General features: G+C 43.7%; 1 protein-coding gene across 1 annotated transcript in view; it reads right to left on the bottom strand.

Moving 5' to 3' along the window:
- INPP5A (inositol polyphosphate-5-phosphatase A) overlaps positions 1 to 26,833 on the bottom strand; it is a 278,978-nt gene that overhangs the window by 130,800 nt on the left and 121,345 nt on the right. Inside the window, exons 4-5 of the mRNA XM_065407974.1 lie at positions 13,864 to 13,967; positions 361 to 413 (exon numbers count right to left, since the gene is read on the bottom strand). Coding sequence (XP_065264046.1) covers positions 361 to 413; positions 13,864 to 13,967 — 157 coding nt within the window. The remainder of the gene's footprint in view (positions 1 to 360; positions 414 to 13,863; positions 13,968 to 26,833) is intronic.

The following is a 26,833-nucleotide window of genomic DNA, read 5'->3' as shown; positions in this document are numbered from 1 at the left end:
TCAATTGACTTAAGTGGGCAGTGGCTTGGGCTCTAAATGGCTAGCTGAATGAGTACATAGAGAGTGGTATATTTTTTCATAAATACTTCCAAAGCTTTTTGGATGTCTGTGCCCCACAGATAATTTTCTTGATCAGTCTAATGGCAAGTATATGCAAATATTAAAATCACATTAATAAAAGTGAGTTTTACCACTTGTCATTTACAATTTACTGAGCATTATTATGCACATAATAAAGCTAAGCATGATCTGTCATCTCTTCTTTGTAGCAAATAAATTAGGTTATATACACAAAGTTTCTCATAGAAAATATACATGAAATAAAGATAATCATAAATAACTTAATAGGATGCAACATACCAATCAGTAATACACCATCTTGTGCGAATGAAGCCTTTTCTGGACCATTTACACTGAAAAATAAATAAGCAATTTAAATCAGTCAGCTTAAATGAAGGATTGATGGGAGTGTATGAAGAAGTTAAATATATTTTACAAGAGAATATTTTTAAACTGTTTATTAAGAACATAAAACGAACAACCCATACAATGTTTAAGTAATGAGCACTACGAACTATATAAACAGGATCAAAATAAAATATTATTATCTACTATAAGGATTTAAATTGCACTGCTTACTTCTTTGTTTCACTAGTCTAACAATAAACTTGAAATAAAAACTACTTAAAAAAACCTGGTCAATTTTACATAAGTGAGTACTAACATGGAAATGATTGTTACAGTTGTACTTTCATAAGAAAAATAAAATTACTTTGAATACATACCAAAAAAACCCCAACCAATTCTTATCAATTGTGCATAAATGCCTTAACTTATTTGTAAATTTACCTAAACTGTGAAGTTGCATCATGGAGTTTTACAATGAATTTAAATGAATGGGACATATTAGAAAGCTGTACTTTTTCTGCAGATTCTGCCTACCTAATAATTCTATAAAAGTTAAAGTGAATTTAAATGAGAGTATAATACATTTATCAAAACAGCAACATCCTCAGTAAGATACAAATCAACTACTGCCAAGGTATAATACTGCTGGCATAGCAAAATAATTCTTTCAGCCGTGGTCCTAAATTGCTCTACCAAAAAGAAAAAATTAATTTAAATTAAATTAAATTAAACAAGCCATTATATTGGATCCCATTTATATACGGCTACAGTGACTGTGATGCTGGACTATTCATTGCCCCAGATATACTTAAATGATGATGCCTATGATTTTGTGGCAAAATACTGAAACTACTTATAATAAATAACTATTAACCATAGTACAGCATCCTTCAGAATTGAAGTAATCACACTCCTGGCCTCTCATGAGGCAATATATACAGCTTTTGACATATACCCTGCAAGGTGCTTTCTTTTCTCCTTACTGTGAATATGACACTAGATGAAATTCTCCACTCACCCCCAAAAAACTCTACCCTAAGAAACTGGTGCCTAACAAAATCCAAACCACCCAAACACCCTGAGAGAACCTGCTTCAATATGCAAATAAACCCCCCTCTGACTGCACACTCATAGCTGTCACCTACAACCCCACCCTGGAACCCACACAGGGTATCATCAAACAACTATAACCCATAATCGATGGGGACCCTATCCTGAAAGAAATCTTTCCTGAATCCCCTCTTCTGGCCTTCAAACAATCCCCCAACCTCACCAAGCTCATCATCAGAAGCAAGCTCCCCATGGACTAGGAACCACCAACTCAAAGCAGCACCAGGCCCTGCTAGAACAACAGATACAAAACCTGCGGACAAATCTCCACTGCTAAAAATTACCCCCTATCCACCACACTACGCACCTTTCAAGATCTATGGGTCCTACAACTACCTAATCACAACATGTGGTGTACTTCATCCAGTGCACTAAATGCCCCAATAACTACTATGTGAGTGAAACCAGACAATCACTACTCTCTCAAATGAGCTCACACAGGAAAATGATAAAAGACAAAAATACTCTATCACCTGTGTGTGAATACTTTTCAAAAAGCAATCACTCTGTATTTGACCTATCAGTCTTCATCCTCAAAGGAAACCTGCACAACACCTTCAAAAGATGAGCTCAGGAGCTTAAATTCATAACTTTGCTAGAAACTAAAAATCACAGTCTTAATAAAGACACTGGATTTATGACTTATTACAAAAATCTGTAACCCACTAACCTCCCCTTTTCGTCCTATGACTACAGGGATGTTAATGGACCACTTCACCTTGAATAGTCTCATAGAATATGTACTTACTACTTATGCTAAACTATTTTTATGATCCTGTATTTAGCTGTGACACTCTGAAGACCTTTCCCAGACCTGAAGAGCTCTGTGTAACTCAAAAGCTTGACTCTCTCATCAACAGAAGATGGTCCAGTAAAAAATGTTACCTCATCCACCCTGTTTCTCTAATATCCTGTGACCAATAGGACTACAACAACATTGCATACATAAAGTCAAAGCAGACTATTTTCTCATTCATTATCTTTCAGATGAGCAACACCTCTTCTTTTCTTTTCTTTAACTGTACGTCTATCCTCCTGGCAACCACATTTACCTCCCTGGTTCTTGCGGCAACAAATCAACTGTAACCAATCAGAAGAATGCAAAAAATACATTGTTCCTTTACCACTGTCCCTTTATTAAGGTTCCCTTACCCCAACAAAATCCTCTTTATATTCAAAACATCAGTTTATAGAAATACATTTAAAATGTTTATTGTATTGACTGAATAACAACTTGAACTTGGTAGCTTGAAGGTGAAAACTTACATGAATCTTTTCTTTTAACACAAGTTCACAGTGGGTTGTGTAAGTAGAGTTATCCAGAAATGCTGGGCTACTCTCACGGATTTATTTTTAATTGAAAAAAAAGTCTATTTAAGCATTTGTTTTGGGAAAAAACATATACAATTATGTGGATTATATAAACTTAAGAAAAAAAAAGTTATTCCACGTTCTAGTCTACAATTTTTGATAGTGTCCCTTTAAATACCTATATCCAGGATCTGAATTTTACAATCACATCTGTTGAGCAGCTCTCAACTAAAGAACAGTTTTGGCTGAAACATGCTAGTGAGGATTGCTGGCATTCTCATACACTCCATATAGTTTCATCAGCTTCATATTGATTCAGCAATTGGAAAAACAAACGTGTTCAATTGAAAATAGTAAAAAGTTCAAGAACATTGATTAACAATAAAGTGCTTTATCCAAAGACTCAACACTTATATTTGGTAATGTGAACAGATTGCACAATGAATGCTTTTTCTTCTATTTTTTTTCATGACTTGAATTATGTCCCCATAATTTCAGCTAGTTTGTTATACAGGCAGAGGGTGTTTTCACGACATTTTAGCTATTTTTAAAAAATCTGACATGGTTCTGTGCCTTATTCTTCCTGCATCAGGGATTTGTTTGTGCCTGCCAGTTGTCCTTTCATAAGAATGTTTCACAGTCTATGATTCAGCTTTGGGTGCCTGACTGACCAAAATGAATGTAAAAACACTGAGATTAATTTGTTTGAAGAAGAGTTGAGGGATATCGAAGAGGAGATTTGAGAAGAGATAGTTGACTTGTGGGAGAGTTATAATTAATATCACTAATAATTATAATTAATATCACTAATCCTCTCAATGAGAGATACCATAGTGGTATTCCAGACCATTTTTCTAGTCCTTTGATAGCTTTCGTAAATTGTTTAATAAAATTAGCTTCGAAGAGTTCTCCTTTATCTGAAACATTGTGGATACCAAGATACCTAATTTGTGAAAGCTCTTTCAGGGTTGTAAAGATTTACTACAAACCCATCAACCTTGAATAAGGTTTGCTTGCATATTTGCTGTTTGTAATTATTGTATTTGAATTTTATTTCTAACAATGGCTACAGATTCTATTTCAATTAAGACTGGTGACAAATCATACCACTACTTGATTCTTGTTTCCCAACTGAATTCTTTTAACATATTTAGATTGTGCTCATACTAACTACTAACTAACTAACTAAAAATACAGAGAACCCTCTTACAACTACATTCAGCCTATTTCCAGAGTCCTATGTCAAATGCCACTCATGTATATCAACATCCTCACCAACATTAACACAGCAATTGCTACATTTACCACCACAATAAATGTATCTTGAAAGAAAACAGACCTCCTAAAAACAAGGACTTTATAAACAGTTAATGGATTTCAAAATAGCTCCGGCTTTGAGCATATCAAATGTTAGTATCAACTACCTTGCTATCTGTTTTTTTAAAAATTGGATTCTTTACAGATATTCTTTCAGGATGTCTGATGCATTATGGAATGTATCACCTCAAAAAGCTCTGTTTTAACTAGTATGACTGATTGACATTCTTGGCCTCACTGAAGTCAATGGCAAGAATCCCGTTGACTTAAATGGGGCCAGGATTTCACTAGAGGCCTCCTGTATTAAATGTCTTTATCAAGTAAAGTTACCATGTGCTACTAGTAATCTTCAAAATAGTCAACTATGCTTGACTGGGAACATTGTACAGTGTCTCCTGAACAACGTTCAAACCAAGTTTTCCGTAGTCAACTATATAAAGCCTCACCCTACAATGGAGCAGCGTCTCCATTTTAAGAAACAAAGCTTCAGCCATTCACTTAAGAAATACTAACATTGCAACTGAAATTTGTGCACTCTTGGCAGCTGATTGGACCAAAGCAGTAAACACAGCCAGAATTGGAATAGGATGTTTTGATAGAACTTCATACTACAAAAGACTCCTTCGAATGACTCTAGGGAAATTAGTTCTTTTATATCCGTTCAGACCAGCTTCCCCTTTAACGAACAGCAGCCACTCTGGACTTTCAAGAGGGGACATCCATAGAAGGGCCCCATCCAATTCCCTCAGTCTGCGACTAGGATACCTCTGGACATTCATATTAATCAGGGTATTGCCTGATTAGCTTCTTCCATGCTCTTTTTCTTCTCAGCCATGTCTATATGTTGGTAATAGAGGCTCAGTGGGGGATTGAGGGCTTAGGGCAATATATAAGAGAGAAGGAGAACATGGATATTTTAAATATTGGATAGCAATAGGTATTTTTAACACAATAGATTACATCAGATTCTTCCATCTCAGAACTAGGTTAAATAAAGGCCAATTTAGATGAAGAAGTTACTCCTGTCTTTAGGTAAAATAATACACCTGCAACAACTTCTTTAGATTTGGAACAATTAGGATGGTGAATGGATGCACAAGTATTTGCAGATATGCATATCGATCTAATTAGGATCTGTACAGTGTTTCTATTGTAAAAATGTATCTATTGTCAAATTTGCAAATGTGACTTAAGTCATTTGTATATTAGTTGATATGCCATCTTAGGGTCCAAATACAAAAGTCTGTTATGGTTTTTTGGGGTTTCCTAATGCCTACACTTGTGCAGTGACTATTGGTTTTATGCACAGCAGTATATACTTGATCCCACTTTGCCAAATTTTCATTGTAATAAATGAAATTAAAAATCTGAAAACTCTGAGTTTAAAACACCTCACATTTCTAAAACTTGCAGTTACATTGTGCAAGCTTTCTCTTTGTGAATACGGTTCCCAGGGAGATTGTGTTGACCTTTTAAAACCCTCTAGAAACACCACCTACATAAATAACCTCAGCTACATGGGGTAAAAGGACCTCCAGACAACATTAACATGAAGAGAGAGGTTATGGAGGGCTAATGTCAAAATGCACTGTGAGCAATAAGTAATGAACACAAACCATGATTGATAATGACTAGCACAGAGCCTTAATTCATCTTTTCTCCATCATTCTACTGTGAGGGACCATATCAAATTAAATAGTGGCCCAGCAAGGGTTTATTCAACCATACAAAGCAGGGGCATGAAGGAAAGACAGATTAAAGTAGCAATGACTGGAGTGTAATTGCAGCTTCTTAAATGAACAGCATGGTTCAAAGAGGAAGAAGGGAAACAATTTGTAGATGAATCAATTGAACAACAAAAGAAACCAGGTCTAACAAACTGCAAGTGCAGCTGATGCACTAACTGACCTTCAGTATCAATACCTCCCATGTTATATTATCATTGCAGTAAAAGGAACTCCTCCTTAGAGCCTCATGTAGGGACTTGTGTTAAATGCTATTCCACGTAAATTACAGTATGTTCAGTGGTTTACACTAGTCAGTAATAATACCAGTTGTATGAATGCAAAAAAAATAAATACTTATTACAACTTCTAATAGAAAAAATTTGGATGTAGCTCCTGATGATGATGGCTTTCCTCTCCTTGATCGCCCTAAAGGATTCTAAATGTTTACACTATTGTGTAGATGTGAAATCATTAGATTAGATGATAAACTCTTTGGAGCAGGGACTGTATCTTCCTAACCTTCTTGAGTGTTAGAGTAGCTCATAGCTCAGTGAGGTCCCAAACCTGTTTGGGCCTTTGGACGCTATTGCAATACAAACAACACTATTCAAAAATTATAGCAAGTTCTGCTACTCTAGGATTTGTAAAAGCAACTTAATAACCCTGCAAATTTTATGTCGACTTTTACTTGGGAATACAGCATATTTTAGCTTTAAATCCTTAATTTTAAGTTTATTTGGCTCATGATGGAATTTTTCTCAAATTACATTCAAATTTGTGATCTATATACAGCTATGCTCCTATAGCTATAGGTGCTGACTTACTCAGATCCCGAGGGGTGCTCAACCACTGCTCTGCCCCAGGCCCTGCCCCCACTCTACCCCTTTCTCCAAGTCCCCACCCAGTCTCTTCCTGCCCCCACTCTGCCTCTTCCTGCCCCCGCTCCTCCAGCCCCGCCAGTGCCTCCTGCATGCCACTGAATAGCTGATCGGGGAGGGCGGGAGGCGCTGAGAGGGAGGGGAAGGAGCTGATCCGCAGGGCTGCGGTGGGTGTTGAGCACCCACTATTATTTTTTCTGTGGGCCCTGGAGCAACCACAGAGTCAGCACCTATGCCTGTAGCATAGTAGCTTTCTTAGTTATTAAAATTTTCAGAAACACTTATCAGTAGTTCAAGATTCTAAAGTTAATCTACATAATGGTAGAAAAACTAACACCATGTGGCATGCCAGTTGATAATTTTACTCTTAACATAGAGCTATAATGACCAATTATCTAAAAGAAAAATATTATCTAACATGGATTTGGAATTTGCTAAGAAAACATCTAATTGCAAAACTGACATTTCAAAAAGGGAATTTGCACACAATGTTAATAAATACAACAAACATGATAAATCAAATGCATTTCCATCCAGTTTATACTAAAGCATATAATTTCTAAATAATTACATCCATTGCAAATGTATTTATATAGATCAGTAATAATATATTAGCCACCAACATATATAATTTCTTTATGGTAATTATTCATTTCAGAGTTCTACTTCTGAAAAACACTGTTTTTGATAGAGTACAATTGCATACAGTATGTAATTTTCAAGGGCAAGTACATTTTGGGTCAAACTGTGCAGCTTTGCTTGAGTTAGGATTGCAGATTCTGGCTTTCATGGGCAAATTTGATTTTAGTTCTAGCAGTCACTTGACAAAATTTCTCTCTTAGCTACATTGGTCAACTGCAATGAATTCACAAGATTGCACAGGTGTGATTGTAGGCACATTTGGTCCATTAACTATTTCTAAATGCGGAAGAAGAAAGCAGTGAGCGTCCTCAGAGTTAACATAATTGTACAAACTAATGATTCAATCTCATATTCATTACGTAGGTAAACAGGGCCGGTGATACCATTTAGGCAAACTAGGCGCTTGCCTAGGGCACCAAGATTTGGGGGCGCCAAAAAGCGGTGCCCCCAATTTTTTTTTACATCGCTCCTACGCCCCCTCCCTGAGCGCGCGGTCGCCGCTCCATTTCTCCCGCCTCCCAGGCTTGCAGCGCCAATCAGCTGTTTGGCGCCACAAGCCTGGGAGGGGAGGAGAATTAGAGCAGGGGCGGCGTGCTCGGGGAGGAGGCGGAGCAGAGGTGAGCTGGGGTGGGGAACTGACGCATGGCTCCCCGGGCCGGGGGGGTGGGGAGCTGCTGTGGGGGTGCCTCGGGGGGAGGGAGCTGCCGCAAGGCTCCCCACCCCAGCTCACCTCTGCTACTCCCCCTCCCCGAGTGCACCGTCGCTGCTCCACTTCTCACGCCTCCCAGGCTTGCGGCGCCAATCAGCTGTTTGGCGCTGCAAGCCTGGGAGGGGAGGAGAATTAGAGTGAGGGTGGTGTGCTCGGGGAGGAGGCGGAGCAGAGGTGAGCTGGGGGGGGGAGCTGCCGCGGGGGGTTGGGGGCACCTCAGGGCGGGGGGGGGGGAGCTGCAGCAGGGGGGACGCCTCAGGGCGGGGGGGGGAGCTGCCACAGGGCGGGGGGGGGGGGCGCAAGGTGGAAGTTTCGCCTAGGGCGCGAAACTTCCTTGCACCGGCCCTGTAGGTAAATAAACCTCATATTGACAGCAGCGTAAAATGTTCTTGATAGAAGTGCAGGATAGGCTCAGAATGTTTCACATTCCTGTTTTCTTTCTATTCATATCAAATGAGACACAAATAAAAGTGCTCTGAGTATGTCTAGGTGTTACTTAACCCAATTATTTCTCTCTGAACAGTTTCACTATGGATCATATTCATTGGAAGGAAACTAAAACAACAGTCAGACGAGTTCTGTCCACAGTTCTTTCTGCTTGCACAGGCAGCTTCTTGCAGGGGGCTCATCTGCCAGAGGCCTTTCTGTGACTACCTCCCTGTGGTGCTGGCAAATGCATCTTATGAAAGGAAGGCTGATTTAGTTAATTATTTTTAATTGGATGTTTTAGTTAAGTGTTTCAAACTGATAAAAGCGGCCTACATGCATTTTGTGCCAGCAATCAGGACAAGAGCATAGAGTGAGGAAAGGTCGGGGGGTCCCCTCTCTGTGTTAAATAACCAGGAAAGAGCTAGTGAGTTGGAGGTCACAGAAGAAGGGATTGGGAATAAGAAGAGGCTGACCCTACCAGTAGCTGCAGTCATGCAAGTTCTGTGCTAGCAGCTCTCTGGCCTATAATTACAGCCAAAATAACAAAAATAATTACTTGCAATCACGAACTTACAATTAAGTATTTGAGAACAGAACTTAAAAAATGCATGAGCACAGGCTTATAATTACTCACTCCAGTTTTGGAGCCTTAGTATTTCACCTGTCCTACAGATTTTTCTGCTTCTCCATGGTTTATTACACTAAAAAACCACAACCCAGAACTACATTCCTATTAAAAAATGCACCTCCTTTTAACAGGACAGGGGAATTTAGGGTTGCCAGGACTGGGAATGGATGTGTCTATCTTGTAGGTCAGACAAGAACAAAATATGATAGCACTGCTATAGTTCATTTCCTCCAAGGCTTTCAGAATGCTTTACAAACATTAATGAATTACACCTCACAACAGCCCACTAAGGCAGATATTGTTATCCCCAGTTTACACATGGGATAGCTGAAGCACAAGATTATATGACTTGTCCACGATCATGCAGCAAATTAGAGAGAGACAGGACAGCACAAGAACCCACCTCTCCCAATTCGCCTGCCTGTGCTTAAACCACAAGATCATCTCCCTGCCTAATAGGACAATTTCAAACAGTTATGGAAGTGCTTTGCTTGAAAACATGCAAGTAATTCCATTAACTTCACAGGAGTGCTCACTTGTTTCAATTAAGAATGTGTGAAAATGTTTGCAGGATTAGGGCCTAAAACAGCACAGCACATAAAGTACAGCTAGAACAGATAAACAAAAAAGTGTGGTACTGAATGCCCTCACCAGTCTGAGGTATAAATTGCAATCCAATACCTTTTGATTGCTTGCTGGTCTTTAACAGAGCCAAACACTCTGTTTGTAAATACTACAGAAAAAGGGACTTCCAGGAACACAGTTGAGAAAAGAACTATAGGCAGGGATAAGATGACAGACAATTGCCTGCAGTTTTTAAAGCAATGAGCTTGGCTTTGACTTTAAACAAGCTACTCGTTAGCTGATCCACTGTTTGTAAGACAGCACAAAAATTGAGTAAAGATTATATAGATCATCGGTGCTCTCTGAGAGAAGTATCTAAATGTTAAAACAAGACACCCCTCCCCCCCCCCCCGAAACAGCCAAACAAAAATCATGCCCCAGGAAAGGAATACCACATCTTTCACCTTACAATATTAAGTCTCTCCTCAGATCTCCTGTTAATAGGATTCCTTTAGCCAGCAGATGGATTGTGAATACGGGCAGTTTCATCTACTAAAAGACGACATAAATCATCATTGAGAAAGGAGAGACCGCAGTAAGGTTATCACCATACAGCCTTCTCCATGAAAGGTTTGCATTAAAGCATTAGTGAAATTAATTCATCTTTCATAAGAGCTTTGAGCAGTATCTGTGATCTATGATAACAACCAATTTCTCACTATGGGGGAAAAAACATTACTCTGCCCTGATAGACTACACAAATCTGCTTTTTTAAATGGCCTAACATTATCTGCAGTGTTGCTCCCAAAGGCATCATTTCAGATTCATGCCCAGCCAAGAGGACCCATAAATCAACACAGAAAGTTTTGTTAGTTTTATATGCAGTGGGCTGTAATTATTTTGAATTGCATTATGCCTCAATCATTGTAATTACTTTTAGATCATCCTTAAGCGGCAGTAATAAAAAGAAAAGAAATCAGTCTTAAACCAATTCACACATACAAAAAAAGTTAATGTAATGATAAAAGTCTGGCTAAAACACACAAAAGCCTGGAAATTTAGTGTGAAGACTGATACGTTTCTCATGCATCTCATTGTGGCAGAAAAGATTTTCAGAATACCCACTATTTGAGGTCTATTTATTGAAGGCCATCTAATCACCAATGTGTGGGTAAGAGGAAAATGGGTTAAACACAGTGATCTAGTTTCAGCTGTAAATATACAAGCTTAAGTTAGATGTAGTGTAGGCTTTTTGTGAGATTTTTCCTTTTTCTGCCTTAAAATGAAAGAGAACAAGAAACATAAAATTTAACTACATATTAAAAATGTCTAGCATTACTTTCAAATTTTGCCAAGTAAACAAAAAAATGTACCTGCCATATGTATGCCATACCGCAGCCTGAAATTAGTGGAAATATATGCCGAAGTGTAGCTATAGCAACGTTATTATAATATATTGTGTTGTATGGAGAAACAGAGCCTAAACCCTGAAAAAAAGTCTGATCCAGGGGTTTCTCCTTTTTCGTACACCACCTCCATAACATCCTTTAGACAACTACAGGAATTGCTGACTTAGAAAAATAAAATTAGAAAATATTTAATATGTTTTCAGATGTGTTTTAATGTAATTTAGCAGGTAGAAATAAGTAGAAGCCTGCACTGAGGGAGTAGCAAGTTCTCTATGGTTAACATCAAATGCTCCAGGGATAAGGTTCTAAGAAAGTTGTAATGTATGGTTATTTTTTTCCAGAAGTTGTGGCCACAGTTTGTTAAAGTTGAAATTTTGGTGCATTCAATTCAAGTACAGTAAAAAAAAAAAAAAAAAAAGCTCCCCCCCATCATGATGGACAAGTGCAAGTGTGAGTGGAAATGCCCTCAAAGTAGAAGTGTGGTGGCTTTGCAGGGAAGTGGGGGTCTTCAGGACAGAGATATATATGGGAGCCCCTGAGGGCAAAAGTAAGGGGGGTTCAGGTGTGAGTGGGTGGCCAGGTTACAAAACTCTAGTTTTGTAACTGACTAGATGTTGAGTTGGCAACAGGGTCCTTTACTCTCCAACAGGGGCTGGATAACTCCCCCTTCCCCCAAATTCCTTCAATTTCCAGGGCATAGTGTGGGGACCTGAGCCCTTGTGCCCTAAAGGTGGCCCCAGCTCAGAGACCCCTGAAGGCCCTGTGGAGGACTAGCAGTCCCTGTCACAGCCCTTGCCTGGTCCCCACTCACCAGGGCCTCCCTGAGCCCATCCCCTGGTACAGCCAGGCACCTGTGGAAGGTGCAGGCCTCAAGGTTGAGCAGGAGCTGCTGTTGCTAGAGGTGGAACTGCCCCAGGCAAAGCGAGAGGGAAGTGCCAGCAGCACTGAGTGCCAGCAGCAGTCTGTATGGAGCCAGGGCAGAGAGTGGGGCAAGCCCCCCGGGAATCCACCTCTGACCCGCATGGGTCCCCAGTCCCATCCTTCTCCTTGTCTGCCTCCACCAGTGGTCCTACTGGGTCATGACAAAGGGGTGGCTGGGACAGATTTGAGTAGCATTGCAATCCTGTGCACCAGGTCGCAACGCCACTCACTTACATTTGCCGTAACTATAAAAAGTTGCAGAGTGTGTTAAAAGCTGCAGTTTCCACAACACAACCATGGCTTGTGATTTTCTTATAGCCTTATCCATTAACAATCTGCTGTTCAAAACTCTCAATAGTATGATGAAATAATTCCTTAATATGGATCAATCAGTCTTATTTCTTTTGTCAACCAGCCATTTCTACAGTTTATCAGTGATGGAGAAAAATAATTAAATAAAATGCGCTGAACAGCCACCAATGCTCCCCTTCAAGTAGAGCAAAACCAAACTCCTAGTGTAAGTATTTAACATTTATTTTTATTTTAAGAGGCCCAATGGAACCAAAAATGTTATCAAAAAGGCAGTTAATTCTGTTTACATTCTCAGTAGATGTATGTGCATTATAAATGAGAACATGTTTGCTAAAAATCATACATCAAACGGGATGATCTTCATGCCATCAACCCTTAAATATTTAGGCAGTGCTCTCCCCAGGCATGGATGAACTAGCTAGATGCCTGCGCAAATATTTACAAATATTCTGATTTCATTTTTAAATTCAGTTACTACTGAACTTAAGTAATTTTCACATTTTACCTACAAAAGTCAGTAAGAACTGACTTAGTTTATTTGTATTCTTTTGATTTTTAAAATCCATACAACAGTAAGTGCTTATTCCATGCTCTGTGCACTCCTGTTAAATGTACTATCTCAAAAATACAATTCAATGTCAAAGAACAGAAATGAATCCAGCAATTTTATTTAGGTTTGCATGTGGTACCCCCAAAACCCCCAGTGCCCTTAGTTTGACTTTGTAGGTTTTGTCCAGGACTTCAATTTCAATGCCAGGTATATTACAGTCATTATTTTGGGAAGAAAATACCACCATGAAGATCACAAAATCAGTGTCGACATAGTAATAATAAATAACTTTTTTTTAAAGGAAGTAAAATATACTCATGTATCCTTGAAAGTTATTTGCTGTTCTTGCAAATACAACAGGCACTATTAAAAATTCAACATATACCTCCCGTAGTATCTGCAGTAACCATGGTATCTTCCTACACAGAATAAAAGATGCTATTACCACACGACTGTGGCAAAGCAGATGTGGTTTTAAATGGCACCCAGTTGTACTTACTTACGTCCCATCCACTTAAGGAGGAAAACCTATTTGCCTAGAACGGATTCATAATCTGGACTCTGCCTGTTCTGTGAACTCTAATGTACTACTAAATATTTTCAGCATGTTTGCACCCCTCACCAACAACATTTAAAAAAATACATAAAATGAAAAAGATACACAAAGGAAAGTTTGTTTGAATCTCCTATAAATAATAAATTCTTTACAACATGTTACTGTTTAAACATAGAACTCCAGTTGAGTTTGATAAATATACTTAAAGGTTTACAAAAATGTATATTATAGGTTCTATGAAATGGAGACACAAAAAAACTAGAGGCTTATGACTTGATGATGATCGAGTTCATACCACTTTAAGTCAGGAGTAACACCAATGAAGTCTTCAGTGCAAGAGAAACTAGAACCGGACCCTTACACTTTGGAATGCTCCATTGGACTGTACATACCTCAGGGAAATAATCCTGTGGAAACTTCTCTTTTTCCAGCATGGGTGTGCTTTCTAATGTATCTGAGTAGATTTCTTTGCCAGTAACCTTTTTATACTTCTTGGCTAGGAAGAGATATAAAAACACACTTAACATATGTACCTATATCATTGCAACCAGCTTTTAGCATTCATCAGAAAAGCAGCAGAATCTATAGGATAGAGGCAGTGTTGGTCTGGTCAATTTAGTATGTAAAATCAGAGCTGTTTTTTGATGGTAGGAAGAAGCAAAGTTGGACCACAAATTATACCATCTCTTGCTTATTTTGCATATTGCACTGGGTTGCAGGCAATGTGAATTTTTAACGATTTAGGTATTATTTGTTGTATTACCATAGCATCTAGGAGCCCTACTCATGGCCCAAGACCCCATTCAACCTTGGACAGAAAATCTTGATGAAATCTGGGTCTGAGATGTTTGGTCTGGTCTCTAATAAACATCCAGAAACCTACACTGAATAGTAACAAACAGATCAAAAACAGATATAAATAAATTTATTAAAAATAATGTGAAGTGTAAGTGATGCTATTTAAAAATATTGTAATTGTATAGTTTATCATTTAATTTATTTACATTTTCAAATATATGCCTGTTCTTTACACTAGGCACAGACATAATATAAAAATTACACATTTTACAAAACAAGCCAATATCCAATTACCTACTGTCTCAACCTTTAAAGTCAGCAGTACTACCAATTATTACCTCCTTAACTCCATTAGGCCTTGTCTACAATACAGGGGTAAGTCGCCCTAAGTCACGCAACTCGAGCTATGTTATTCACGTAGCTTAGGTCAACTTACTGCAGCGTCTACACTGCGCTGCATCGACGGGAAACGCTGTCCCGTCGACTTACCTTACTTTTCTTGTTCCGGTTGAGTACTGGAGTCCATGGGAGAGCGATCTGTGGTTGATTTAGCGGGTCTTCACTAGACCCGCTAAATCAACCCCCGGTGCATCGATCCCCAGTAAGTGAAGATATTCCCTTGGACTGTATGGAGCAGAGTTGTAATTGCCCAATACTACCCTCTGGAAACTCTCAGGAACGAGCCAAGCTACTCTTCCAAGGTTCACAGGTGTCAATAAAATCTCATGGTCAGTGGTACAAAAAGGGATCTAAATAATCAGCATATATGTGTAGATTGCTAGGAGGAAGTCATCAGCTAACACAATCAGTGCAGTTTCTGTACCACACTTCAGGGCCAAAACCTAACTGACTGGGGCCAAGGAGAGTAGAGGACTCCATATATTGCTGGAATTGCCTTATCACAACTTTCTCAAACTTCTCCCAAAAAAACAATATTCAAGATAGGGCAATATTGGATAGTTTTTTTGGTGTCAACATATGATACTTCGAGTAAGGAGCGAACACGTGGTTCTTTAAGACAAACTGACATTGTGGCCTCCCTAAGGCACTTTAGAGGGAGTTCAAAGAAAAGTGCTACGAATTATTAAGGACATGGAAAAGCTCTTCTATGAAAAGAGATTGAAAACTTTGGGATGATTTAACTCTAGAGAGGGGACATAACAGTATACAAAATATTGACTGGTATAGAAAAAGCAGATTGGGAACTTTGACTCTCCCTATCTCCTCATACAGGCACAAGGAGACATTCAATGAAATTAAAGGGCAGCAGCTTCAGAACTGATAAAATGAGGTATTTTTTCACACAGCACATCATAAGACTGTGCAACTCATTACCACAAAATGTCAGAATTTAGGAAGATTTAAAAGAGATTAGACATTTAAATGGATAACAAGAATATCCACAGTTACAACAAACACAGATACAGAGGACATAAATCCTCATGCTTCAAGCCTTAAACCAGGGGTTGGCAACCTATGGCACGCGTGCCAAAGGCGGTATGTGAGCTGATTTTCAGTGGCACTCACACTGCCCGGCTCCTGGCCACCGGTCCGGGGGGCTCTGCATTTTAATTTAATTTTAAATGAAGCTTCTTAAACATTTTAAAAACCTTATTTACTTTACATACAACAATAGTTTAGTTATATATTATAGACTTATAGAAAGGGACCTTTAAAAATGTTAAAATGTATTACTGGCGCGCGAAACCTTAAATTAGAGTGAATAAATGAAGACACTGCACACCACTTCTGAAAGGTTGCCGACCCCTGCCTTAAACCAATCTCTATATTTTAAGGGTTAGGAGGAGACTCTCCTGGGGTGCAGATTATCCACCTACTGTGGGGTTTCTTGGACCTTGCTCTGAAGCATCAGATAGGTGCCATTGTTGGAGAGAGGATACTGGACTAGATGGATCACAGGTCTCATGCAGAATGGTAGTTCCTATCTCCCTAGGTAGACAATGATAATGAACTCCATGCCAAAAGGATCAGGGTCTAAATCACAGGTTGTAACTTGCACCTCCTCTAGCACATCAGCAAGTCATAGTGGCTGTATCTAAAGGAGAAAAGACTCTTCAGTTGTTCCCTCTCTCCTCTCACATGACAAACTCTGTTAACAGAGACAGACAACTCAGTCCAAATTTGAATGCAAAATAAACTCCTCAGTGTAAGAAACAATCTATTCTATTACTGGATGGAAACACCTCAGATTAGCCCAGCCAGGTTGTTCAACAACAAACAATTCTGCTGATCAGATTTAGCAGAATAAAGAGTATGGGAATAGTGCGATGCCCCATTGACATAGGTGGGCTACTACTGCTGAAAGGACCTTTGTAAAGACTCTCGAGGCTATGCAGAGCCCAAAAGGGAGGACTCAGTATTGCTAATATCTGACCCTATTACAAAATGTAGGAAATGCTTGTGGAAGGGGTGGATAGCTACATGAAATTAAGTGTCCTGGAGGTTGAGGGCAACAAACCAGTCTCCAGATCTAAGCATGGAATTATGGGGCTAGCGTCACCATCCTGATATGCTGTGAAAGGACACAGGTATTCAATTTTCTGAGATCGGGGATTAGTATCCACCCTCTTGGGGACTAGGAAATTGTTGGAATAGAACCATCTTCTGACAAACTTGGGGACAGGGGGAACCGGCTCAATTGCCCCAAGAGTAGGAGAGATTGGATCTCCTGCTTAATGATCTCCTCGTGAGAGAAATCCTTGAGAGAGAAGGGGAAGGAGGGGATAGAGTGGAAGTGGATGGAATATCCCATGTTGACCACCTCCAGTATCCACTTGTCTCAGGTGATATGCTTCTAGGTAGGTAGGAAGTGGGACAGTCTGTCGCCAAAAAGGGCGGCGGAGGTGGGGGGGAAGAGGGGATAGTAGAATTGTACAGTAGAGAGTCTGAGGAAATATGTTGCTCTATGTCCTCAATCAACTGTCAAAACTCTCTCTTAGAAGGAGATGCAGATTAGGTGGCTGCAGAGGGGGTAGTCCCCTTTTGCGAGGTTTGGATCTCCTCCTCAAAGGCTCCAAAGGTCTAGGAAAATCCTGTGTGGTGGTAGTGGCACAGTGAGATCTGCTAAAATGTCTTTTTGTTACAGACACACAAATTCCCGGAGACTGTGACATTGCCGTTGAATCTTTAAGAGTATGGAGCAAAAAGTCTGTGCCATACTGAAGAGCTTAGGCCCTTCAAACTGATGGTCTTCAACAGTACTCTGCTCCTCTCTCAGGAGTCCAGAAGACTGGAGCTAAGATAGGGTTGCCAGGTGTCTGTTTTTTTTTTTTTTTACCAGAATGCCCAGTCGAAAAGGGACGCTGGCGGCTCAGGTCGGCACTGCCGACTGGGCTGTTAAAAGTCCATTCAGCGGCACAGCAGGGGTCAGGGGCTAAGGCAGGTTCCCTGCCTGCCCTAGCTCCACGTGGCTCCCAGAAGCAGCCGCCAAGTCCCTGCAGTTCCTAGATGCATGGGTGGCCAGGGAGGCCAGGAATTGCGACCAATGGGAGCTGCGGGGTGGCGCCTGTGGCCGCAAGGGCAGCGCACAGAGCCTCCCTGGCCACCCATGCATCTAGGGGCTGCAGGGATCTGGCGGCCGCTTCCAGGGAGCCGCGGTAAATGCCACTGGTATCCCGCACCCCAACCCCCTGCCCCAGCCTGGAGTCCCCTCCCACACCCAAACTCCCCCCCAGAGCCCACCCCCCACCCCCAACATCCCAAACCCCTGTCCCAGTTTGGAGCCCCCTCCTGCACCCCAAACCCCTCATCCCCAGCCACACCCTAAAGCATGCACCCCCAGCTGGAGCCCACACCCCCTCCCACACTCCAAACCCCTTGGCCCCAGCCTGGAACCCCCTCCTGCACCCTGAGCCCCTTATTTCTGGCCCCACCCGGAGCTCACACCACCAGCACAAAACCCATACCCCCTTGCATCCCAACCCCCTGCCCCAGCCCGGAGCCCTCTCCCACACTCCAAACCCCTCATCCCCAGCCCCACCACAGTGCCTGCACCTCCAGCTGGAGCCCTCAACCCTTCTGCACCCCAACCCTCTGCCCAGCCCGGTGAAAGTGAGTGAGGGTGTGGGAGAGCCAGCGATGGAGGGAGAGGGGATGGAACGAGCAGGGCCTCAGAGAAGGGGCAGTACAGGACCTCAGGAAGTGGTGGGGGTGTTTGGTTTTGTGGGATTAGAAAGTTGGCAACTCTAAGCTAAGATGCTCTCTGTATAACCACAGCAGTAGCTAAGAATTTAGAAGACATTTCAGTGGCATTGAAAGCAGCCTGCAGGGAGAATTTCACAATCAACTGATCCTCAGAGATGAGGGACTGAAATTAGTCCTTTTGGTCTTGTGCTAGTGTCAAGGCTGTATTCCCACTTTGAACTTTAGGGTACAAATGTAGGGGCCTGCATGAGGACTTCTAAGCTTAACTACCAGCTTAGTTCTGGTCTGCTGCCACCATTCCCTACCCTGGGAAGCTTTTAGAAACCTCTCACCAATTCCCTGGTGAATACAGATCCAAACTCCTTGGATCTTAAACAAGGAGAAATTGACCCTTCCCCCCTCCTTCCTTTCACCAACTCCTGGTGAATACAGATCCAAACCCCCTTGGATCTTAAAACAAGGAGAAATCAATCAGGTTCTTAAAAAGAAGGCTTTTAATTAAAGAAAAAGGTAAAAATCATCTCTGTAAAATCAGTATGGAAAATAACTTTACAGGGTAATCAAACTTAAAGAGCTCAGAGGACCCCCCTCTGTCTTAGGTTCAAAGTACAGCAAACAAAGATAAACACTCTAGTAAAAGGTACATTTACAAGTTGAGAAAACAAAGTAAAACTAAGACGCCTTGCCTAGCTTTTTTACTTACAAGTTTGAAATAAGAGACACTTGTTTAGAAAGATGGGGAGAACCTGGATTGATGTCTGGTCCCTCTCAGTCCCAAGAGCGAACAACCCCTTAAAACAAAGAGCACACACAAAAGCCTTTCCCCCCCCCCCCAAGATTTAAAAGTATCTTGTCCCCTTATTGGTCCTTTGGGTTAGGTGTCAGCCAGGTTACCCGAGCTTCTTAACCCTTTACAGGTAAAAGGATTTTGGAGTCTCTGGCCAGGAGGGATTTTAGTACTGTACACAGGAGAGCTGTTACCCTTCCCTTTATAGTTATGACAGCTAGTCATTAAATTAAATGTGTGAATTTAGAATAAATGTTAAAATCATATATTATCATCGAGCCCTAGTAGTTTGCAACTCAAAATTGAAGAGCCACCTAGGAGTAGTTTTCCTGCCCAGGATGTATAATCGCTTGGACTCTTTGTCTGAAGGAGAGGATTTGGAGTGAGCTTGACAGTTTCTTACATTAATCGTGTCCACCACCAGGGGACTCAGGGTAGGAAGGAGAAGAAATACCCCATTCCTTTGGCTGGAATACAATTTTTTTTTAATCTGCCCACTTGCAGTTGGGCAGAATAGTGGCAGTGTTTCCCATAAAATATGTGCAGGCAATAACAGTGCCTCATTAATTGGTAGGGCTTTTTTTCCCCTGGGGAAGTAATATTTAGAATGTCCACCAGGGAATGTGGAGACTCCTGGACCTCTCCTAGCAGGAGCTGAAGGGATTCCACCAGGAGTTTCATTAGGTTCTGGAAGATTAAAGTCATCAGAAGAAGAGGATGTTGGTGGCATTACTGCCTCATCTAGTGAGGAGGACTTGGCTGCTGGGGGCGAGCTTCCCTCAATGTGCAGCTTTTGCTCCTCTTGTACTTCTCTTGCTGCCTAGGGGGCACACAGCACCAGAGGATGGTCTGTTGGTCCCTGTGAATGATGCAGTACCACTGGGTGTTGGGCGTTTATTTCTAGTGGCACCCTATAAAACTGTTCACCAAAGTACCCCCAAGGGTTCCAGTAAGCCCACTGAGGAGGAGAGGGATAGAGGAAAGATCCTCAAGGGGCCTGTTGGGTCTCTGGAAGGTCCTCTCCAGTAAATGGACTCAGAGGGGTGTGATGGTAGGTACCGAGACCTCAGAATCAGACGTATCATCCCCTGGGCTAACAAGGGAGGGTCTCAAGCACCAGGGTCTTTGGCATCATCTGGTGTGCTGAAGCACTAAAACTAAAACCCTGAAAGCGTGGGAAGGGCGGTGGAAGCACAACTGAGTTGAAATTAATAAAAATGTGAAAATAAGAACATAACTAAATAAAAAGAGAAATTTACAATAAGTGAGAGAGGATGGGAAGCGGTAGAACAGCAGACACCAAGCACTCCATCTTGAGCCACAGGTGGTTGAGAAGAAACTGAGTGGTGGCAGGTCTGTGCCTCCCTGTATGGCCTCGAGTGGGAGCATGAAGAGCTGCTCTGCACAGGTGCAGGTCTGCAGACACTGCTTTACAGTCTCCAATTGAGAGTGCACAGGTGCACACACATGCACACATCCCCAGGGGGACATATACTCCAAGAATCATCAGTAAGGATGACAGAGTAGTTCAGTTTCTGTGTCCATTAAGTCTTGGCCACTCTGCTGATTACAGCCAATTACTGTCAACTGCAGGAGTGGGACACAGGGCAGAAGTCAGATAGCCACCATTAGGTGGCATCAAGTTTTCATAACTCCCAAGTTGGACTGGATTTCAAACTTGCCACCCAGAGAAGGAGGACTTTAGGTATACTATTACCAAACATTCTGAGCTGTTCACTCTCACTGGATGTTTGGTTAAAACCCAAACATAAAAATTAATTACTGTAAATTATCCAGATGAAGTAGTATCTATAATCATGAAGCATTTACCGTAAGCTACCAATATATCTTTGGCACATACAGAAGATTTGATTTTTTTCCTATCACTTTTAAAATCTGGCTCCACAGGAGGACTAAATAAACATCCTGATAAACGAATGTGGCATCGCTCTAAGTAGATCATGGATGGATGTACCTTCTTTCAGTGAGTTTGACAATCTCAGCAAAAAGATCCTGATGTCATTCAAGACATAGAAAACATTTTTAGCAGCATATATAAAACACAGCCAGGAGTAATTTCTGTTCTGTGAGAACTGAAGGCTTTTGCTGAGACAACGTGAGTGAATATTAACTGGTAAACTGTACCATTTTGGCAGAAGGGGGTGCTTTATTATCAACCTACCCTGAGATCAAGGCCAAATGTAAACTAGTAATAGTTTGTCATTTACACGGGCATTGAGAAGCAGCCTTAGCATAAGAGGATGTGCCTTCTCATTTCCTTTCAGGTGAAAAAACAAACAAACGGTTATTAACCTTTCTATAACTGTTGTTCTTTGAGATGTGTTGCACATGTCCATTTCCACTGGAGGTGTTTGTGTGCTCCAGTGCACAGCTGACAGAGGTTTTTACCCTGAGCAGTACCTGTCGGGGTGACTTGAGCACGTTTTGCTGCTTCACGCAGGCATAAAGGGTTGAGCCACCCCAGACTGCCTTTAGTTCCTTCCTACCAGAACAACTCTGATAGAGGGGGAAGGAGGGCGAGCTGCTGAATTGACATGTACAACACATCTTGAAGAACAGTTACAGAAAAGTTTAACCATTTTTGTTCTTGTTCAAGTGACTGCACATGTCCAATCCACTGTGGGTGACTCACAAGCAGTTCTATTTGGAGGCAGGACCAGAGTCTATTTGAACACGGACTAGAGCAGGGGTCGGCAATCTCTGGCACGCGGCTTACCAGGGTAAGCACCCTGGCGGGCTGGGCCAGTTTGTTTACCTGCCGCATCGGCAGGTTTGGCCGATCGCGGCTCCCACTGGCCGCGTTTCACCGTCCCAGGCCAATGGGGGCGTCGGGAAGCGGCGCGGGCGAGGGATGTGCTGGCCGCGGCTTCCCACCGCCCCCATCGGCCTGGGACAGTGAACCACGGCCAGTGGGAGCCGCAATCGGCCAAACTTGCCGACGCGGCAGGTAAACAAACTGGCCCGTCCCGCAAGGGTGCTTACCCTGGCGAGCCGCGTGCCAGAGGTTGCCGACCCCTGGACTAGAGGATCGCTTGTCCAAATGCAGCAGCATCTCTAGACTGTTGAGAGATTATGTAGTGCGAAGCAAATGCGTGACACGATGAACAGGTTGCCACTTTGTAAATGTCTAATATTGGTACATGAGCCAGAAATGCCACACAAGCCAGTTGAGATCTAGTTGAATGACCCAATATTCTATCAGCTCTGCATTAGCTAACTGGTAACACAGGTGAACACAACTGGATATCGATATCCATGCTGAAATCCTCTGTGTGGAAACCAAACAGCCCTTCATTCTGTCTGCAAATGTGATAAACAATTGAGACGATGATCTGAAAGGCTTAATTCTCTCCAGATGAAACGCTAACACTTTTCTAATACCTAGAGTGCACAGTGACTCCTTTCCCTTGCTACCATGAGGTTTTGGGAGGAAGGTCGGTAAGTAGATTGCCTAATTGATATGAAAAGAGAAGACCATTTTCATAAAGAACCTTAGCTGGGACGAAGGTAGACTATCTGCGTAAAAAAGGGTATATGGAGGATGTGATACTAATGCCCTCAATTCCACTACTCTCTTGGTCAATATAATGGCTGTTAAAAATGCTACCTTCATTGAAAGGTGTAACAGACAGCAAGCTGCTAGAGGCTCAAAGGAGGGAGCTTTGATTAGACTCAATTCAGGCTCCAGGGTGGAACAGGACTCGAAATGCAGAAACATCCTGTTCAAACCCTTTAAAAATCTTATGACCAATAGATTGGAAAAAAGGAAGCAGTTATCCACTGGAAGATGAAATGTGGAAATAGTTGCTAGGTTTACCCTAATCGAGCTAATCACTAATCCTTGATGTTTCAGATGCAAAGATAGTCCAGCATACACTGAACAGAAGCAAGAATGGGGTAGACCAGCTTGACCAGATGGAAAACCTTTTCCGGTTTGCCAGGGAAGTTGACCTCATTGATGGCTTTCTACCAGTCAGCAGTATCTCCTGTACCTCTCTGGAGCAGGACTCCTCCATCAATGTTAGCCATGAAGCCTCCAGGAGCACAGGAGGAGAGCCTTGAGGTTGGGGTGCACGAGGCAGCCATGATTTTGCAAAACTATGTGTGTGTGAAGCAGGAGTAATAGTGGGGGACAGACAGATAGGTCCAAGAGTTGAGAAAACCAGCATTGACAGGACCACGCTGGGGTGGTCAGTATGAGACTGGCCTTGTTCTGTTTGTCCTTGTACAGAACTCCTGGCAGAAGAGGGATGGGGGGGGGGGGGGATTGTATAGCAGACTCTCTGACCACATCAGTAAAAAAAGCATCCATTAGTGAACCTGGGCTGTGAACTGCTGTGGAGAACTGGTGACATTTTGTGTTGTCCTTTGTTGCAAACACATCCACTTAGGGAGTTCCCCAGAGCTGGAAAATAGACCTTGCTATGTCTGGGCGAAGGGACATGTGTGGTGACTGGTAAACAACCTGCTTAAGTGGTCTGCCAGCACAATGAGTCTCTGGGAGGTGGTCCACTTTCAGAAGTAGAGAGTTGCTGAGGCAAAAGTCCCAAAGTAGGATTGCTTTCCAACAGAGTATTGGGGACTGGGCTCCTTTCTGCTTGTTTACATAAAGCATGATGGTCATATTATCAGTCAGCACTAATAAGGTTCTTCCCCTAATGTGAGGAAGGAGTGCTCTGCAAGCTAAACAGCCTGGAGCTCTCTGATGTTTATGTGCAGACTGAGATCTTGGTGAGACCAGAGACAAGACGGTTACTTACCTTCTGTAACTGTTGTTCTTCGAGATGTGTTGTTCACGTCCATTCCACATTAGGTGTACGCGCGCCGCGTGCACGAACGTCGGAAACTTTTCCCCTCAGCGGCTCCCGTCGGGCCCGCAGGGTCTCCCTTCCCGCCAGAGCGGCGCCCCTCCCCAGCGTATATATACCCCTGCTGGCCCGACCCTCCCTCAGTTCCTTCTTGCCGGTGACTCCGACAGAGGGGAAGGAGGGTGGGAAGTGGAATGGACGTGAACAACACATCTCGAAGAACAACAGTTACAGAAGGTAAGTAACCGTCTTTTCTTCTTCGAGTGCTTGTTCACGTCCATTCCACATTAGGTGACTCACAAGCTTACCATTGGAGGAGGGTAGGAGTCAAGGAATAACTGATTGAAGCACCGCCCTGCCGACCATCGCGTCATCTCTGGTCTGATGGTGGATTGCGTAGTGGGCTGTGAAGGTATGAACCGATGACCAGGTGGCTGCCTTGCAGATCTCCTGAAGCGGGACCTGCGCCAAGAAGGCCGTCGAGGACGCTTGGGCCCTAGTAGAGTGAGCCCGGATCGGAGGTGCAGGCACGTTGGCGAGCTCGTAGCACGTGCGTATGCAAAGCACGATCCACGCCGACAGGCGTTGCGTCGAAATAGGCTGGCCCTTCATCCGTTCCGCAATGGCCATGAATAGCTGAGTCGATTTGCGGAAAGGCCTGGTACGGTCCAGATAGAAAGCCAACGCCCGCCGCACATCGAGGGTATGCAGGCTGCGATGGCGAGAGTCCGTATGGGGCTTGGGGAAGAACACCGGCAAACAGATGTCCTGCCCCATGTGAAAACTTGTGACCACCTTAGGGAGGAAATTAGGGTGAGGCCTACATTGCACCTTATCCTTATAAAAAACAGTATAAGGAGGTTCTGAGGTGAGGGCCCTCAGCTCCGACACCCTCCTAGCCGAGGTGACAGCCACGAGGAACGCGACCTTCCATGAAAGGTGCATGAGGGAGCAAGAGGCCAGGGGTTCAAAGGGGGGCCCCATGAGTTTAGTGAGGACCAGGTTGAGGTCCCACGGGGGTATAGGTGGGCGAGTGTAGGGGAACATCCTATCCAGCCCCTTGAGGAATCGGACCACCGTGGGGTTGGAAAACACGGACAGCCCCAATTCCCCCGGATGAAACGCCGATATGGCGGCTAGATGCACCTTAATAGAAGCGGGGGCCAGGCCCTGGCGCCTAAGGCTCAGCACGTAATCCAGGATCATCGGTATCGAGGCCCGCAAGGGCTGGATGCGCTGAGACTCACACCAGAGGGAGAAGCGCTTCCACTTGGCCAGGTAGGTTGCCCTTGTGGAGGGTTTCCTACTACCTAGGAGGATTTGCTGGACCTCCTGGGAGCATCTGTGCTCGGCCTCATTTAGCCAGAGAGCAGCCATGCTGTGAGATGCAGCGATGGCAGGTTCGGGTGGAGTAGGCGACCTTGATCTTGTGTTATCAGGTCGTGATGGAGGGGGAGGGTTATCGGAGAGGCCACAGACAGCTCTAACAGAGTTGTGAACCAGTGTTGACGTGGCCACGCCGGGTCGATGAGAATGACCTTCGCCCTGTCCCTGCGGGTCTTTAGAAGGACCCTGTGGATGAGTGGGAACGGGGGGAAGGCATACCGCAGGCTCCCGCCCCACGGGATTGCAAAGGCGTCCGCCAGAGAGCCCGGACTGCGGTTCTGGAAGGAACAAAACTGTGGGCACTGGCTGTTGTCCATGGTGGCAAACAGATCCACCTGGGGAAACCCCCACCTCAGGAAGATTGAACGGAGGATGTCCCGCCTCAGCCTCCACTCGTGCGTGAGATAGGACCGGCTGAGACGGTCCGCCAATCCGTTCTGGACCCCGGGGAGATATGTAGCCTGGAGGTGTACTGAATGGGCTATGCAGAAGTCCCAGAGGAGGAGCGCCTCGCGACAGAGGGGAGAGGACCGGGACCCGCCCTGCTTGTTTATGTAAAACATAGCGGTAGTGTTGTCCGTCAGAACTAACACGCCGTGCCCTCTTATGGTGGCGTGAAAGGTCTGGCAGGCGAGGCGAACCGCCCTCAGCTCCTTCAGGTTGATGTGAAGCGACTGTTCCTCCCTGGACCACAAGCCCTGAGTGCGTAGGTCCCCTAGGTGCGCCCCCCAACCCAGGTCCGACGCGTCTGTCACCAACGTCAGAACTGGTTGTGGGGCGGCGAACGGGACCCCCGCACAGACCCGCTGTTGGTCGAGCCACCAACAGAGGGCGTTCGATACCCGAGCCGGGATCGTGACAACCATGTCTAATGGGTCGCTGTTGGAGCGATATACTTGGGCCAACCACAGCTGCAGAGGCCGGAGCCGGAGGCGGGCGTGTCCAACCACGTGGGTGCATGCCGCCATGTGCCCCAAGAGCTGTAAGCAACGTCTGGCCGTGGTCGTGGGGAATCTCTGGATGGAGGTCACGGCCTCCTGGATTGCCCGGAAACGCGATACGGGAAGGCTCGCCTTCGCCGCCACCGAGTCCAGGACTGCCCCTACGAACTCCAGTCTCCGTGTGGGGACTAGTGAGGACTTGGGCACATTGACCAACAGGCCGAGATCGCGGAACACTTGTAGCGCCAAAGTCACGTGGGCGTGAACCTCCGCCTCTGACCGGCCCGCTAGGAGCCAGTCGTCTAGGTATGGGTAGACGCGCATCCGTCGCTTCCGAAGGAAGGCCGCCACCACGGACATGCATTTCGTGAAGACACGTGGGGCCGTTGCGAGGCCGAAGGGCAAGACCGCAAACTGAAAATGGCGTTGCTGGATAGTGAAGCGCAGGAACCGCCGG

The sequence above is a fragment of the Emys orbicularis genome, chromosome 7 (assembly GCF_028017835.1).
Source record: "Emys orbicularis isolate rEmyOrb1 chromosome 7, rEmyOrb1.hap1, whole genome shotgun sequence".
Taxonomy (NCBI): domain Eukaryota; kingdom Metazoa; phylum Chordata; order Testudines; family Emydidae; genus Emys; species Emys orbicularis.
This window is presented reverse-complemented; position numbering and strand designations above follow the sequence as displayed.